The sequence below is a fragment of the Phaseolus vulgaris genome, chromosome 6 (assembly GCF_000499845.2).
Source record: "Phaseolus vulgaris cultivar G19833 chromosome 6, P. vulgaris v2.0, whole genome shotgun sequence".
NCBI lineage: Eukaryota > Viridiplantae > Streptophyta > Magnoliopsida > Fabales > Fabaceae > Phaseolus > Phaseolus vulgaris.
Genome location: NC_023754.2, coordinates 9,861,484 through 9,878,387, shown reverse-complemented (window position 1 = coordinate 9,878,387; position 16,904 = coordinate 9,861,484). Strand labels below are relative to the sequence as shown.

Here is a 16,904-nt window from a genome sequence, read left to right as displayed (position 1 = left end):
CCTAAACTCATGATACCACATGATATGATTCCAATAGCAAGATATAGATGATTCTTTGACATTTTATGGAATCAACTTGAGTTGGAGAATGAAGAGGCACTTTTATAGAAATGGATCAATGTTCTATGTTTCAAGAACTCACCAAAACTTGTGCCAAACACCAAAACTCACATGGAAGTCCCATTTCTTGTCAATTGAACCGATTAAAAGATGTAAGAATGTAATTGAACTGATTAAATTGCATAACAACTTAAATGCACCGAACAAATCAATGGAAAATGAAGAAGAACCGATTAAATCCAGCAAAGGAGAACATGAACCGAACAAAACATGATTTAAAGCTAAATCACCGAATAGAATTGCAAGAAAGGAACCTAAGACATGTTTAGGAGTTTATATGAGCACGGAAATGGAAGAAATAGATGGAGAAGAAAGAAGACTTATGTGGTTGTAGTTCTTGGTTGATGAACACGCCACTTGAAGTGTGAAAGCTCCAAGATAAGTGTGAATTGCCGCCACTTGAGGGAACCAAGGCTCTCAAGATGAGACTAGGAAGAGGAGAAGGCAAGTTCTCACTACACTCAATCACCAATTTGGGAGAGTTTTTATACTACAAATTCCAATTCTGAATTTAGAAGGACCTAAGCCCTCCTTTTATAGGAGCAAGGGCTGGTCATGAAGCTTACAAAGCTTGCACTACAAGCTAACCAAAATTCCCCTAAACTAACGCCTATAGTGAATCATGAAGAGTCACTTTCTAGAAAATTCTAAACTAATGCCTAAAGATGCTTTACAAAAGAGCTATCTAATGTTTTCCTCTAAGCACCTTCCTAAAAACTATATATTTAAACATTCTATATTATTTACAAATTTATACAAAAGAAACTATAAAGAGAGACATTAATTGAAGCCTATTCTTGAAAACTTGTAGACTTCTTTGGCTTTAGGCTTGGTCCTCTCTTTATTTTATGTCTTCTTTGAATTTTGAGAAGACTAGAAGGAAGAACTTCAAATGTGTGGGTGAATAACCTCTTCCTTCATTAATAAAAGCCTCTCCTATGTGATCTCCATCAGACCCCTAGTAAAGGTATGCTGTTTCTGAATACTTGAGATTGAAACTGATTTAATATTTTTGAATTCTCTTACTGACTTGATCATCAGAGTGTGATCAACAGGTAAAGTCCCCTTTATCCCATGGAACACCAAGTACCTCAAAGCACTAATTGGAGACAAATAAGAGGAGGAGCATGTGCATTCAATCCGTCTAAGGTCAACTGGCGAGAACAAAACCTAAAATAAAACACTCGATCTCAAGAATAGAAAATAATTTTTTATCTTAAAAATATCAATAGCAAATAAATAATTAGTTAAAGTGTGAGTCTTATAAATCTTTTAATAAAAGTTGCAAGGAGGTCTTAAAAAGTAATGTGATACGGTGGGACCCACTAAATATAAATTAAGAAATCATATATATAATTAGGAGATAGGTTTAATAGTGCAACTCTCTAAACGCCCCGTCAAATTTCTCATTTTTCTTTAAACAAAATGCTCTTCTTTTAAATCTCTATTTTCATATAAAATATATAAATAAAATATATCATTATACTTTTATAACATTAAAAAAAATAGAATTACACTTTTAAATAATTAAAAATTAAAAATAATTATATTTTTAATTGAAAAATAAATTTACTAATATTTCTCAGTGTATTATTTTTAAAAATAATTATAAAAATAAATATAAATTAAAAATTATTAAAATCATTGTGTATATTACTTAAATATTTTTTTAATTCTCATTATTTGTAATTTATATATTTAAATATGTTTATTATTGTTCTCGCCAGTTGAATTTCTTGTTGGTTGACTTGAGTGGAAAGCTCCGCTCCTAACCTGTCTCCTCTATATTCTGTTATGCGTTTTCTTATCGCACTGGAACGTGACTCTGTTGGGACAGAGGGGCTCTACTTGTTGATCACACTCCGACGATCAAGTCAGTTAGAGCTTACGAAAATAAGATAAGTATTCAGTTTCAGTCTAGTATTAAAAAACAACGTATCTTTACTGAGGGTCTCAAGCCGTTTTTATAACTATCTCTTTAACAACTTTCTCTTAAGAGAATATAATCTCAACTGAAAGTATAACAAAAACAATATTCTCCCTACGAGCACCTTTACTCACAGTGCTAACTTGCTGAAGAGAATCTCGTGCACCCTTATTCTCGGTGCTCACCATTTAACTAATATTACCAGATATTCAATTAACAACCTTATGCACATATTTTGAGTTTTTTATGTCGTTATTTTAAAAATAAATACTTAAATGATGTATTCATTTATTTATTTTATTTGTAGATTAATTATTTTAATTATAATTTTTATTTTTATTATTATTTTCATATTATATTTTATATTATTAATTTTATTTTATATATTAAAATATTTTCATTTTTGTTTAAAACTAAGTAGGCATAATATATAATTAAGTATATGTTATATTAACTACGGTGTTGACTAAAAGTAGTCAAACATAAAAATATTCAAAACTAATAATATAAAAATAAAATATATATATTATTGTTCTCGAACTAGGTTGGGGACTGGGAGAACTATTGCCTTCGAGTGTCGCTCGGTCGGTCGTGCTTCACTTCCTCCTTCGGTTCTTCTTGCTGGATGACTCCTCAGGCGGGTGGGGTACCTGCAGATGGCACTCCAACGCTCAAGTCAGTGAGGTGTCGTATTCGGCTGGCAGGAATACTGTAGATAATGACGTACCTTATTCCTTGGAATGCGTGATATTTATATTACCTTGATGGGCCCTCACTGTTGGGCCGGATTAGGGGGTTGTTTAGCAATTAGGGTTGGATTAGGCTGTTTCCTAACCATGGGTTAACCTTCGTTAATTGGGTCAACCTTTGACTTGAGCACTCGGTGTCGGTCGGCCACGTGTGACACATGGTCGACCTCGTACCTTAAAGTATGGTCCTGACACATGGGTTGACCGGGTCAAGGGACCGGTCGGTCATCCCAGTACAGTTGCCTCCCAGGCTCGAGAGGTGGTACAGCCAAAGAGTCTGAAGAATGGGCCTCGGGCGGTTTGTGTAATGATGAATGAAGTGATGTTTGGGGGCGTCTGAGCGATTGACATGACGCGCATTAATGAGGGGTTTTTCTGAGCGCGAAGCGATGCGAACCGTTGGATTAAACGAATCCAACGGTTGGGGTTCTTGTGACGTTTGGAATTCCGAGGCCTTCCCGGGCTATAAATAGGGGCTGGGAATAGTAGCGTTCCACGTGTTATCTTTGCTTGAGCTCCGACACCTATTACCAATCCGACCGTCTTCTGTTGCTTCCCTCGTCCGTCTTCAAGGTTAGTTATGTCTGTCCTTGCCGAGTCTCCCCCGGCTTGTTCGTCTTCGTCTTCTTCCTATTCTTCTTCTTCTTCTTCTTCTTCTTCTTCTTCTTCTTCTTCTTCTTCTTCTTCTTCTTCTTCTTCTTCTTCTTCTTCTTCTTCTTCTTCTGGCCAGGCTTCCCCGGTCGGGGAAGTGGAGAGGGTCCCCTCTCCAGGCTTGGTGAGGGAGGACGCTGGTAATGCGTCCGACCGCTCGGCCCCTTTTGAGGGGCCACGCCCCCATGTAGGGCCGGCCTGGGTAGATCCCCGGGTATGTGAGGTGTCGTCCTCCTTTCTTACCGACGCCTCTGTTGGCGCATTTTTGGATGAGGTTCCTGTTTTGAAGGCTTCGGCCGAGGAATCTTTGATGGCGTTCGGTCCTTGCTCTTTGGAGGACCGTGTGTATCGGGAGCGGTCATCTACCGAGCCTCCTTTTTTCTTCATGTATGCTTGTCTTTTTTCAGACTTGCATGCGTCTCTGCCCTTTGATGCCTTTACGGCCGGGGTTCTGAAGGAGCTGAACGTGGCTCCGACTCAGCTTCACCCCAACTCGTGGGCGTCGATGCAAGCGTTCCGCATTGTTTGCCGGACGTTTGGGTTGCGCCCTCTTCCTTCCTGCTTTCTTCATTTCTACTCGTCATACCCGGCCAAGCTTGCCAGTTGGCAATCGTTGGTCAGCCGAGCGGGTAGTGTTTTGTTCAAGCCCTTCACGGCCTCTTATAAGAACTTCAAGGAGAAGTTCTTTAAAATGTACGTGGAGCCGGCCGGGACACGCTATTTTTTTGATGAGGTTGGCCGGTCCCGCTTCCCCCTTTTTTGGTCGAGGAGTCCGACAAAGATAACGGATTGGCCGAGGCCGGCGCATCCGAGCGAGCATGAGCGGCTCGTTTTTTCTTTATTTGATAGTCTCCCCAGGAAGCTCCCCGCACGACCGCTCATGTCGCTGTACAATGTGACCGATCGCGCGGAGGCTTTCGAGGGTATGTTCTTTTTCATGCACTTGGTCTTATTTTTTTTTTTTTTTTTTTTTTTTATGCTATGTTCCAACTGACCGTTCGTCGTTTGTTTGTAGAAATCGCCAAGAGAGAAGCCCCCCAGGCCGTTGGGATGCTGCATTCATTCAAAAATAAGCTGAACGAGAAAAGAGGGGCCACCAGTGCTAGGCCCCGGGCGGAGGAGGCTGGCCCCTCCAAGAAGCGTAACCGCGAGGGTGGCAACATTGCCCGAACGGTTAGGGCGGCGGGTCAGATGCCCACCCCCTCCTGCAAGGTCCGCTAGGCCGACTCCCCCACCGACTGATGATTTTAACCGCCCCATTCCGACGGGGGTGGCGGTCCCCTTGGCCACTGCGGGCGGCTCGATGCTCGCGCTCGGGGATGACCGGTCCTTCTCCAGGGCCGTGAGCTTTAAACTGCCCTCCAACATTGAGGGTGAGATCCGGTCGGTCCCTGACGACGACCTCCTGGACGGCGGCATCGAGATGATCTGCCGGGGTCTATTCTTGGCCCGCCGGGGTGCAGACGCTCGGAGGAGCCGGGTCGAGGGCATATCGCGCCTCGAACACGAACTCCAGGAGGCCGGCCATAATCTGAAGCAGGCCATGGAGGCCAACACAACTTACGAGAAGAAGTTGTGTGCTCAGGGGGCCGAGCTGGAGCTGCGTCAGCAGAGGGTGGCCGAGCTGGAGAGGGCCGACGCCGAGAAGGCTGCGGAGGTTATACTCCTTCGCAAGGCGTTGGAAGATGCCGACCGTCGGGCCCGCTTGAAGGAGGAGGAAGCTGTGGCCGAAAGCGAGGCCAGGAGGGTGGCGGAGGCCGAAGTTCTGAAGACCATGGAGGACACCATGGTGCTCATCGGCCAGAGCTTCGATCTCGCCGTCCGACAGGCTGAGGTGCTGTATGGCGGTCCACCTCCATCTGGTCAATTTGACCAAGACATGGAGGTGGTGGATGGCCGTATGGTCCCTGCAGCGGCCGGTCCTCCTCAAGTTGAAGAAGTTGAAGCTGACCCCTCTAATGAGGTGTTGAATATCGTAGATTAGGCGGTCAGCTTTACTTTTAGACCCTTGGGGCCGGGGTGTGGCCCCCACCTTTCTTCAATTTTAATATAAGTTCTTTTCTTTAATTGTTTCTTCATTTTCTGGACGACCGATCCTTTACTGGCCGAATGGTATTGAACCTTTAAACTTAACTCGTAACATTAACGGAGTAAAAAGAACGGGGCAACCAGTCGGTGTGCGTAACCAATTAATTTGATAACTAAAATCAACCAAGTGATTGTAAAGTTCGGTAGGCGGACTTGTGCCGATCGTTGTGTATGTCTCGGGAGGTATGCCGATTAGGGCTACATCCTGGTCGAGTGAGTTCGGGAGGGTATGCCGGTTAAGGCTACATCCTGGCCGAGCGAGTTCGGGAGGGTATGCCGGTTAAGGCTACATCCTGGCCGAGCGAGTTCGGGAGGGTAGGCCGGTTAAGGCTACGTCCTGGCCAAGTGGGTACGGGTTCGGGAGGGTATGCCGGTTAAGGCTACATCCTGGCCGAACCGTTATTGTCGTTCATTGTATACACTTGTATATGAAACGCCTCGTTAAAACCTCTCCGACCGATAGACAGGCCGGGCGAGGAAAGAGTGCGTATATTTTATTCATGTTTAGCTGAAATAAAATTTTAGGTGCGTGGCATTCCACGTCCTAGGTAAAATTTTTCCCGATAGGTGCTCTAAATGGTAAGCTCCCCCTTCTCCCACTTCTCGGATTCGGAATGGTCCCTCCCAATTTGATGAGAACTTGCCGTCCGACTTCCTAGCGTTGCTGCGCATTCTCCAGACGAGGTCACCTTGCTGAAAGCTTCTGGGCTGGACCTTCGAGTTGTATCTCCTTGCCGCTCGGAGCTTGCACGCCGCTTCCCGTATCTTGCTCTTATCTCGAAGCTCGTTCAAGAGGTCGAGGCCGACTGCCAGACTTTCCTTGTTGAGGGATAAGTCGAAGAGTTGGCGTCGGATGGATGGCTCCCCGACTTCTACTGGTATCATGGCCTCGGTGCCGTACGTGAGGCTGTAAGGGGTTTCTTGTGTGGTGGATTGTGGGGTGCAGCGGTATGCCCATAAGACCTCGGGCAGTTCCTCCGTCCATCTTCCCTTGGCCGTGCCGAGCCTCTTTCTTATCTCGTTCAACAGAACCTTGTTGGCCGCTTCAGCTTGTCCGTTCGTCTGTGGGTGTTCGACTGAGCTTGTGAGGGATTTGATGCCGAGGTCGTCGTAGAAAGTCATGAGGCCTTGATCAATGAACTGCCGGCCGTTATCGGATACTATTGAGTGTGGTATGCCAAATCGGCATACTATGTTTTTCCACACGAAGTTTTGGACGTTTCGGGCGGTGATCGTGGCTAGCGGTTCGGCCTCTATCCACTTGGTGAAGTAATCCACCGCGACCAGCAGATGCTTTGTCTGGCCTTTGCCTGGTGAGAATGGGCCGATGATGTCCATTCCCCACATAGCGAACGGTCAGGGTGACGTTATGCTGTGCAGTTCCTCTGGTTTTCGGTGGTGGAGGGGGCCAAACTCTTGGCATTTTTGGCATTTCTTGACGTAGTCGGCACTGTCTCCGTGGACGGTCGGCCAATAATACCCTGCGCGGATTATTTTGGCTGCCATCGTTCGGGCTCCGGAGTGGCTCCCGCATGCCCCTTCGTGGATCTCTTGCAGCACATATTGGGATTGCTCCTTGGTGAGGCACTTTAGGAGTGGCGTGGAGTACCCCCTTCGGTATAGATCCTGACCGATCATGGTGTACCGGGCGCACTGCCGTCTGATATTCTTCTCTTCCCCCGGTTGGCATGTCCCATGCTCCAAGTACTGAGTGATTGGGGTCATCCATGTGTGGGTCTCGGTGACTGTCATGCACTCGGCGTCGCCCACACTCGGCTGTGCTAGTCGCACCTGGACGACCGATCGATGGTGGCTTTGTTTTTTCGTGGATGCCAGGCGAGAGAGTGCATCGGCGCGTTCGTTTTCCTCTCGTGGTATGTGTTGGACCGCCACCGCGTCGAACTTGGCCATGACGTTACGGACGGTGTGGTAATATCGTTGGAGGAGGGGCTCCTTGACTTCGAATTCTCCTTTGATTTGGCCGACGACCAGCTGGGAGTCGCTTTTGCATGCGACCTCTCGCGCGCCCAGGTCGTTTGCCAAGTTGAGGCCGGCCAGTATGGCCTCGTATTCTGCCTGGTTGTTCGTTGCCTTGAAGGAGAACTGGAGGGCTTGCTCAATCAGTAAATCCCCAGGCCCTTCGAGGACGACCCCGGCCCCGCAGGCCGTTTTATTGGAAGAGCCGTCCACGTAGAGGACCCATTTGGTTGAGACTTCTGTGTTCTTGGGGGGCTCGGCTGCAAAATCCGCTAGGCATTGGGATTTGATGGCGCCCCTCGGTTCGTACTTGATGTCGAACTCTGAAAGCTCGACCGACCACCCTATCATTCGTCCTGCAAGATCGGGTTTAGATAAAATTTTATATATGGGATAGTTGGTCTTTACCCTGATTTCGTGGTTCTGGAAGTATGGGCGCATTCTCCTTGCTGTCAGCACTAGGGCCAGTGCCACCTTCTCTATCATTTGGTACCTGGTCTCGGCTGCATGGAGCGTCCGGCTGACAAAGTATACCGGGTGTTCTTCGCGGTCTACCTCCTGGACAAGGGCGGCACTGACCACCTCCTCCGATACCGCTAAGTAGACTACTATGGGTAGGTCTAGGCGGGGCTTTTGGATGACGGTCGGCGAGGACAGGAATTCTTTGAGCTGGCCGAAGATTTGCTCGCACTCCTCGTTCCAGCTGAATTTCGAAGTTTTGCGGAGCATAGCGGCTATGGGTCTGATCCGTTCAGCGAGGCGGGGTACGAATCTGGACAGTGCTGTGAGTCGGCCGAGCAGCTGTTGAATTTCCTTCAAGTTTTTTGGGCTCCTCATCTCCGTTATGGCTTTGCACTTGTCGGGGTTTGCTTCGATTCCTCTGTGGGTCAGCGTGAAGCCGAGGAACTTGCCGCCTTCGACGCCGAACGCGCACTTCTCGGGGTTAAGGCGCATGTTGACCTTTCTTAAAGCGTCGAAGACTTCTTGTAGATCTTTGATGTGTTGGCCGCACGAGTCGGACTTCACCACGATGTCGTCCACGTAGACTTCTACGCTTCGACCAATCATCCCCTTGAAAATTTTGTCCATGAGCCTCTGGTAGGTAGCTCCGGCGTTTTTTAGGCCGAACGACATCACCTTGTAGAAGTAGTTTGCACCGTCCGTCGTGAAGGCCGGTTTACCTCTATCGCTATGGTGCATGTTGATCTGGTTGTAGCCGGAGTAGGCGTCCAGGAAGCTCAATATCTTGTGGCCGGCCGCTCCGTCTACGAGCCGGTCGATGTTGGGAAGGGGATATGAGTCCTTGGGGCACGCCTTGTTGAGGTCCTTGTAGTCTACGCACATTCGCCATTTGCCGCTCGGCTTTTTAACCATCACGACGTTGGCTAGCCAAGTGGAGTATCGTGCCTCGGCTATGAAGCCGGCTTTCAAGAGCTTCTCGGCCTCACTTCTGGCGGCCAGCCGCTTGTCTTCTCCATGGTTCCTCTTCTTTTGTGCGACCGGTCGGGCTTCTTTATATACAGAGAGGCGATGGGTGATGATGTCCGGGTGGACGCCAGGTACATCGGCCGTCGTCCACGCAAAAAGGTCTACGTTTCTCTTGAGGGTTTGGTGAACGAAGTCTGCGTCGACGGCGGCCATTGCCGTGCCTATGCTTATATACCGATCCTTCCCATCGAGTTCGGCTTGTCGCAGCTCGTCCTTGGCCTCAAGTCTCGGCTCAATCTCCCTGGGATCCAGGTCTGCCATGGTGATGCCCTTCTTGGGTTGGGGTGAGTGTCGGCGGGGGCTCCTACCACGGCCGGCTATCTTTCGTCTGGGCGAGCGGCTGCCGCTGGGCCCCTGTTGTGTGGGCTCGACCCGCAGGCTTTCGGCGTAACATTCTCGGGCGACCTTTTGATCTACATGTATGGTCAGGATGTCGCCCGAGAGGGAAGGGAACTTCATTGCCAGATGGGGTGTGGAGACGATCGCTCCAAGTTTGTTGAGGGACGACCTGCCGAGGAGGATGTTGTAAGACGTGTTGACGTTTATGACCAGGTATCTGATTTTGAGGGTTTTGCTGGCCCCTCCATGCCGAACGTCGTGTACAACTCTATGTACCCCCTTGTCCCCACGCGCTCCCCTGAGAAGCCGACCACATGGTCGTTGTAGGGCATCATTTCCTCCTCCGGTATTCTCATGGCTTTGAAGGTCTTCCAGTATAGGATGTCGACCGAGCTCCCCTGGTCCACGAGGGTCTTTTTGATCGTGAAGTTATCGATGTCGACCGATATCACCATGGGGTCGTCCTGGGTTGGGTCTATCCCCTTGAAATCTTCATCTGTGAACGTGATTGGTGGCATCCTTGGTCGGACGGAGACAAGATTTACTTGGTGGACGGCGCGGAGGTGCTTCTTGCGCGCGCTGTTGGTACTGCCTCCGCCACCGAACCCTCCGGCTATGGTATTAATCACTTCTCGGCCTCTGCGGGTGTCAGTTTGTGGGGGGTCGTCTCTTCGTCCCCGTCGGTCACCCCGCCTCTCGCCATCTCGTGGGCCTGGGGGGGTTCGGTCTCGTCTCCTGACCGTCTGCTCCTTGCATGGGGAGCGGCGCGTTTCTCGGGTTCCGCGCACGAAGCGCCTGAGGTGCCCGGCTTGGATAAGTTCCTCAATTTTGTCCTTCAGGGCTTGGCACTCCTCGGTTGAATGGCCGGTATTCTTATGGTACCGGCATCGTTTGTTGCGGTCGGCATTTTCTGGGCTCAAGGCCCTTCGGGGCGGTGGTATTAACTCGGCGCTCAGGGCCTCTTGTAAAATTTTGCTCCTCTCCGCGTTCAAAGGTGTGTAGCGGGAGAAACGGGGTCCGCGATTGTCCCTTTTCTGTTCCCGACCGGTTCGGGACCTTCCTGGCCGCTCTCTATCTTCTTTCTTTTCCCCGCTTGCCTCGGCTCGGGCGTTGTTTCTGAATTCACGAAGTTCCTCCAGCTGCATGAACTTGGCCGCTCGGCGTCTAAGGTCATCTAGATTGGTAGTAGGCTGCATGCATAGGCTGTCAGCGAACGGGCCGGGTCTGAGGGCGGTCAGCATGTGGTGCATCGCCACCTCAGGGCTGAGGTTGCGAATGCTCATAGCGGTCTTGCTGAACCGGTCGATGAACGTTCGGAGGGACTCTCCCCTCTCTTGACGAATGCCGACCAGGGCTATGGATGTTAGATGGTGGGGGCGGCTGGTTGCGAACTGGATGTCAAACTTAGCTACCAGTGTCTCGAAGCAGTCTATTGAGTGTGCTGGGAGTTTGGTGAACCAGCTCAGAGCGCTGCCCTTCAGTGAGGTTGGAAAGACTCGGCAGAATACTGCGTCGTCCGTGGTGTACAGGCTCATATGGGTCGTGTACGCGTCCACATGTTCATCTGGATCGGTCGTCCCATCATAACGGTCCCTGTTAAAGCCTTTCCATTTGTCTGGCAAGGGGGTTTCCATGACACGGTCAGTGAAGGGGTGGCGTCGGTCCGGGCCCGCTGGGGCGGTGGTGTTGATGGTCTTGCTGGGGTGGGATTCCCCATCCATCTCCAGGGTGAAATCATTCTTGGTGTCTTTCTCGGCCTGGACGCCGGCCCCGGTAGCGTGGGACCTGCCGGCCTGATTAGTCACAGCGAGGGATGGCACCCCCTCGACCAATCTTTTCATCCGCTTGTTTTCTTCTTGGAGGTTTTTGATCTCCTCTTCATTCTTCTTAGCCGTCTCCTCATGTGCCTTCTTCATCTCTGCTAGCTCCTTCTGAAGGGCCATCATCATTGCTGTTTGGTCTGCTTCGGTCATGCTTGACATGCTGCGGGTTGATACCATCTACTGTTGTGGTTGTTGCTGGCTCTCCTCGGCCCCACGGTGGGCGCCAATTGTTCTCGAACTAGGTTGGGGACTGGGAGAACTATTGCCTTCGAGTGTCGCTCGGTCGGTCGTGCTTCACTTCCTCCTTCGGTTCTTCTTGCTGGATGACTCCTCAGGCGGGTGGGGTACCTGCAGATGGCACTCCAACGCTCAAGTCAGTGAGGTGTCGTATTCGGCTGGCAGGAATACTGTAGATAATGACGTACCTTATTCCTTGGAATGCGTGATATTTATATTACCTTGATGGGCCCTCACTGTTGGGCCGGATTAGGGGGTTGTTTAGCAATTAGGGTTGGATTAGGCTGTTTCCTAACCATGGGTTAACCTTCGTTAATTGGGTCAACCTTTGACTTGAGCACTCGGTGTCGGTCGGCCACGTGTGACACATGGTCGACCTCGTACCTTAAAGTATGGTCCTGACACATGGGTTGACCGGGTCAAGGGACCGGTCGGTCATCCCAATACAATTATTATTAAATTTTTGAAGTATAATATTTAATTAATAAAATAAATGTTAAAAATATATCATCATTAAAATAAAAGTAGAATATAAGAAATAAGTAAATATGATAATATTTTTTATGTTTGAGATGTTGAGAATAAATTTTGTATGTTAAACATACTATAACGATTTATATAAGCTATAATTGTTGTATAAAAAAAATTAAACTAAAAGCTGCTGTTTATTTATTTTAGAGAATGCTTTTTAAAATGTTATTTTAAAAAATAGAAAATTTATTTACACTGGCAATGATACACAAAATTATGCAACGATTTTGTTATCACTTAAATACAAGCGTTGTTATAGGTATAAAATGTTGGAATGTAAATTAAATTTATATTTATTATAGAAAATTATTTAACTTATATGTATGAAGTGAAATGATTTTAACGTATCATTTAACATAATTCACTTTACCTTTTAATTTCTCTAAAAGTTTTTATTGAGAAATTTGGTTGAACATGGTTAAAATTTACTTTCATTGATTCACTCATTGTTAAAAATGACTAAAAAATAAAGCTTTTCATGGTTTACCTTTGTTTAACATATATTTATTAATGGTGAAGGTGAGAGAAAACCAAACACATTGAATATTATAGGTATGGGAAGATTGACTGGGTGGGTGGTATGCAAAACATTGTGCTGATGATGTTTGACTTCCTCAATTCGAGATAAGCAAATGGAAGTCATTATGGCAACCAAAGTCAAATTAGTTGAGATTTTGAAGTTCTTCAATGGTGGTAACTAGTAATGTGGGTCAAGAATATCCACTAAACTTAACTATTCATGTAACACTCTTAAAAACATAGAAACCCAAAAAAATAATATTATAAACATATATTAGTATTGTAAACTTGATATAAAGTTTAACATAGCTTAAAGTTGTACTTAATAAAGAATTTACAAAATATCATTCTTAAAATCATATTATATATATATATATATATATATCATTCAATATTAACACCAAAACAAAACATTATGACATAACATTCATTCATTCAACATCTAAATCAAGCCAACAAATAATTTATGCACCATCTAGTAATCAATCAATGCAATTATATTCCAATTTATAACTTTCTAATGATCACCATTATATTTTTTTATATTCTCAGTTATTTCAACATTTCAAAAATAAACTTGAAGTAAAGTAAATTAACTCCTCTTATTAGGAATTAACTCAAAAAAAAAAAATTTAAAAAGATTGCGAACTACAACTCCAATTATAAATACATACAAGTTTTTTTAACTCCAGAACAATTAAAACATAAATTAAAAAGTTTCTACATGTTAGTTGAGAAGAATCAAAGTTTTCAACTTCAATCAAATGATATTATAAAGCAAAAGTTAACTTATTTTGTTTAGAAGTCTAATTGGATGGGTGTGCTCGTTAACTCGTTACTTTATGAGGTAGATCAAATCGTGAAGAAGAGGAGAAATAGATTCAGAATCAAAGTGAGAAGGGGAGAGCTAGAGGGAGAGAAAATGAACTTGTATGGAATTTGTTTTAAGAAACTTAGAAAAGATAAGAATTTGAGTTCATGCCTAAGGGTTTCACATTATCCCCAATAATAAAAAAATTATCCTAAAAAATTCTCTCACTAGGAAAAGATGAGGATAGGCTTCCTAGAACTTATCTTGCATCTCCCATCTCCCAAGTATTAGATTTTATATCCCAATATATTTTACCATATTGATGTTTCTATCACATAATTGCTTAACTTATGAATCTACCATACTAACTAGTTTGACCCTAAGGGATAGACTTGCATTCATTAGATTTGTCTTTGGTTCTAGAATATGCTCAAGATCATGTACATACTTCTTTAAGTATGATACATGAAAAACATTATATAAGTTTGTCAAAGAACTGAAAGTATAATTAGCTCTAGAAGGGGAGAGGATTGAATAAAGCTCAAACTCAATTTGAGTACCTAAAAAAGGTATTAAAGCAAATACAATATCTAAAAGATAAAAGATACAAAGAGAAGTACACACAAAATTTATACCAGTTCACCCAAGAGTTGGGCTACATCTAGCTCATCTGAAGCAATCCGCTTAAGAGTCTTTACTAACACAAGTATTATACACCTTTTCAGGTACACAAATATTCTTCACTTTTACAGGTACAAGTATTCTCTACCTATCTAGGTACAAGTACTCTACACCTCTCCAGGTAACCAATCTTAATCTTCCCTTGAGACCTAGACCTCTCAATAAGTGAGAAACACTATTAACTAGAGATAAACAATGAAAGCACATAGGATTATCTTCACACAGTGAAGGATTTACAATATGTAGCTCACACCCCAAAGTATAAGTTCTCTATAAGACAAGTATGAAATACAATCACAGTAAGACTATACACACTAGGAATGTGATCGTGTTATGTAAGTTTGATATCGTGTCTGTATATTTCTGTGTAGCCTTCCAAATCTAGAAAAAAGAACATGGAAAAGACTGTTCAATTGAAACTACATCTTATCCTAGTAAATATCCAATTTTTTATAAAGAAGAAAAAGGACTCAAAGAGAATTCTTTGTCTGGAGCTGACCTAGACATTGAAATTCAATATGTTTCTTTAGAATTCTTTTGTAAGGAGTTAAATGAAGAAAATATTCTATCTGAATTTCAACTAGACTTTGTTAAGAAACCCCTATAAAAATAAACCTAATGAAGACTTGCTTGTAACAAAACACAAAGATCTAAAGTTTAGGCAACTTCATGAGGTCGAAAAACTAAAACCTCAAAATAAAAATAACAGTACTCCTTGGGTATATTTTGTCAACCTATCAAGTAAGTGGTACATTGACCTTGAAACAAAGGTCATTTCTTCCATTTTTCTTCTTATTTCTGTTGTACATCTTTCTTTCATTTTACTTTTTGATTATTTTTACAGGGTAATTCTTGACCGTGGCAAAGACCAACAATTTTTTCTATTATTCTCGGACACTCCAACAAGTTAGAGAGAATGATATTGATGACTATTTTACGGCAAGTGTACCGAGTCAAAAGTAATAAATTGTCCCTATGGACGAATATCAAAACCACAAGGAATATTTCTAAAATCTCAAGTATAATATTCACTAAATACGAAAATATGTATACAAGTTTGTTTGAAAGGTTGTTTGTATAATGAATTTGTAAGAAATTAAATAAAAGCAAAATAAATGATCTGGACGAATCAATTGGGAAAATTGGGAATGAGGTTAATCCTTCTTACTCGTCTGTAGTTTCAATGAATAAAAACACATAACATTCCATCTTGATTGACGTTGATGCACATATAAAAATCATTCATATTGATTCCTAGCATACAAAATTATTAAGAGAGTCTCATAAATGTCGATTTCTCGCATATTTATAAAAACTCTTTATCATTATGATTATATTTTATAAAGCAATTAACATTTCAAATCTATTCCTGGCATTCAAATATGTTAAGCATTATCATTTTGGTCAGATACTCAAAAGTACTTTCCAGTCAAATCTAAGGATCAAAATCATAAGTAGTTTCAAGCTTTGAGAATAAAATGATAATACCAATCATCAATCAAGGACTGAATATTATAAAATAAATATCACCTCAATACATAAGATTTTGAACAGATTACTCCCAATCCCAAAGGCAGGAGTTAGCCACTCATATTGGTCATTACAAGCATGGAAAGTAAGGAAAAAAGATCCAGGGTGTTTCTCCTTGACGGTTGCCTCCTCTAGAATTTTTGTCTTTCCATATCCTCCCAATGATGTATAGAATTATGTCTCACATCTTCTATTTCACTTAATTAGGATTGGGCTAAGTGACATCTCACCTAAGCGAGATATTACTTGCTTAAGCGAGTTTTATGAGAAAAAGCCCAACTTCACTGGAGTGAACTCGCTTAAGCGAGCCTTGGACGAGTTCCTTTGGAGTGATCTTTCTTGAGCGAGTTTAGGTGAGTTTGGGCGAGTTTTAAATGTTCCACTTTGTCTTTTCATCTTGACTTTAACTTGTTCATTCTCCTTTAGCACTTTAATCTCCATTTCCCCCTAGATTCTTGAAATTAAAACAAATTTGGGAATAAATCGTTCACTTTCATCTTATAATTAAAAAAAATGTAAAAAGCTTCCAATTCCTAAATTAGGGGTTTAATTATAAATATTTTATCAATTAAAGTCCTTAAGTGCCTATCTTTTTGTATGAAATATTACTGAATTATGACATTTATCATGTATTAAAATTAAAACAAAATTTGCTTAAGAAAACCTTAGTCTTTAAAACCAAAACAAAACAGATGACCATCTTACCTCAATAGGGACCACATTGTGGTGTCTCATTAGATCACTGATATTAAAAGAATGACTACCAAGGTATGTATCAGGCATATCTAACTCATAGGCATTATCATTAATCTTTTTGATGACTTGAAAATGACCATCACCACGTGGCATAAGTTTGGACTTCCTTTGAGTAGGGAATCTCTCCTTCCTCAAGTGTAGCCAAACCCAATCCCTGGGTTCAAAGATTAATGCCTTGCACCTTTTATTGGCAAGTTCAACATACTTGCCGACTCTCCTTTCAATTTGCAACTTGATGTGATGGTGCAAGTCTTTAATAAAAAAAGCTTTTCAAAACCATCCTTGCACAACACCTCATCAAGTACAAGAATTGGAAGAAGGTCAAGAGGTGTAAAGGGATTGAACCCATAAGCAACCTCAAAAGGAGTGTGGGCAGTGGTAGAATTTACTACTCTATTATAGGCAAATTCAATACGAGGTAGTAAATTTTCCCACACCCTTGGGTTCCCGGAAATAAGGCATCTTAACATTTGACCCAAAGTTCTATTAACCACTTCAATTTGACCATCAGTTTGGGGATGGCAAGTAGTAGAAAACAAGAGTTTAGTTCCAAGTTTTCCCCACAAAGTCCTCCAAAAATGGCTTAAGAACTTCGAATCTCTGTCAGATACAATACTTCTAGGAAGCCCATGCAAACGAACTACTTCCTTAAAGAAGAGATTTGCAATAAAGCAAGC

General features: G+C 43.7%; 1 protein-coding gene across 1 annotated transcript; it reads right to left on the bottom strand.

The window, feature by feature from the left end:
• Positions 1 to 9,542: 9,542 nt before the first annotated feature.
• Positions 9,543 to 11,339, bottom strand: LOC137833341 (uncharacterized). Its single transcript, XM_068641695.1, has one exon. The coding sequence runs from the start codon at positions 11,337 to 11,339 to the stop codon at positions 9,543 to 9,545; it is 1,797 nt and encodes a 598-aa protein (XP_068497796.1).
• Between the last annotated feature and the right edge of the window lie 5,565 nt (positions 11,340 to 16,904).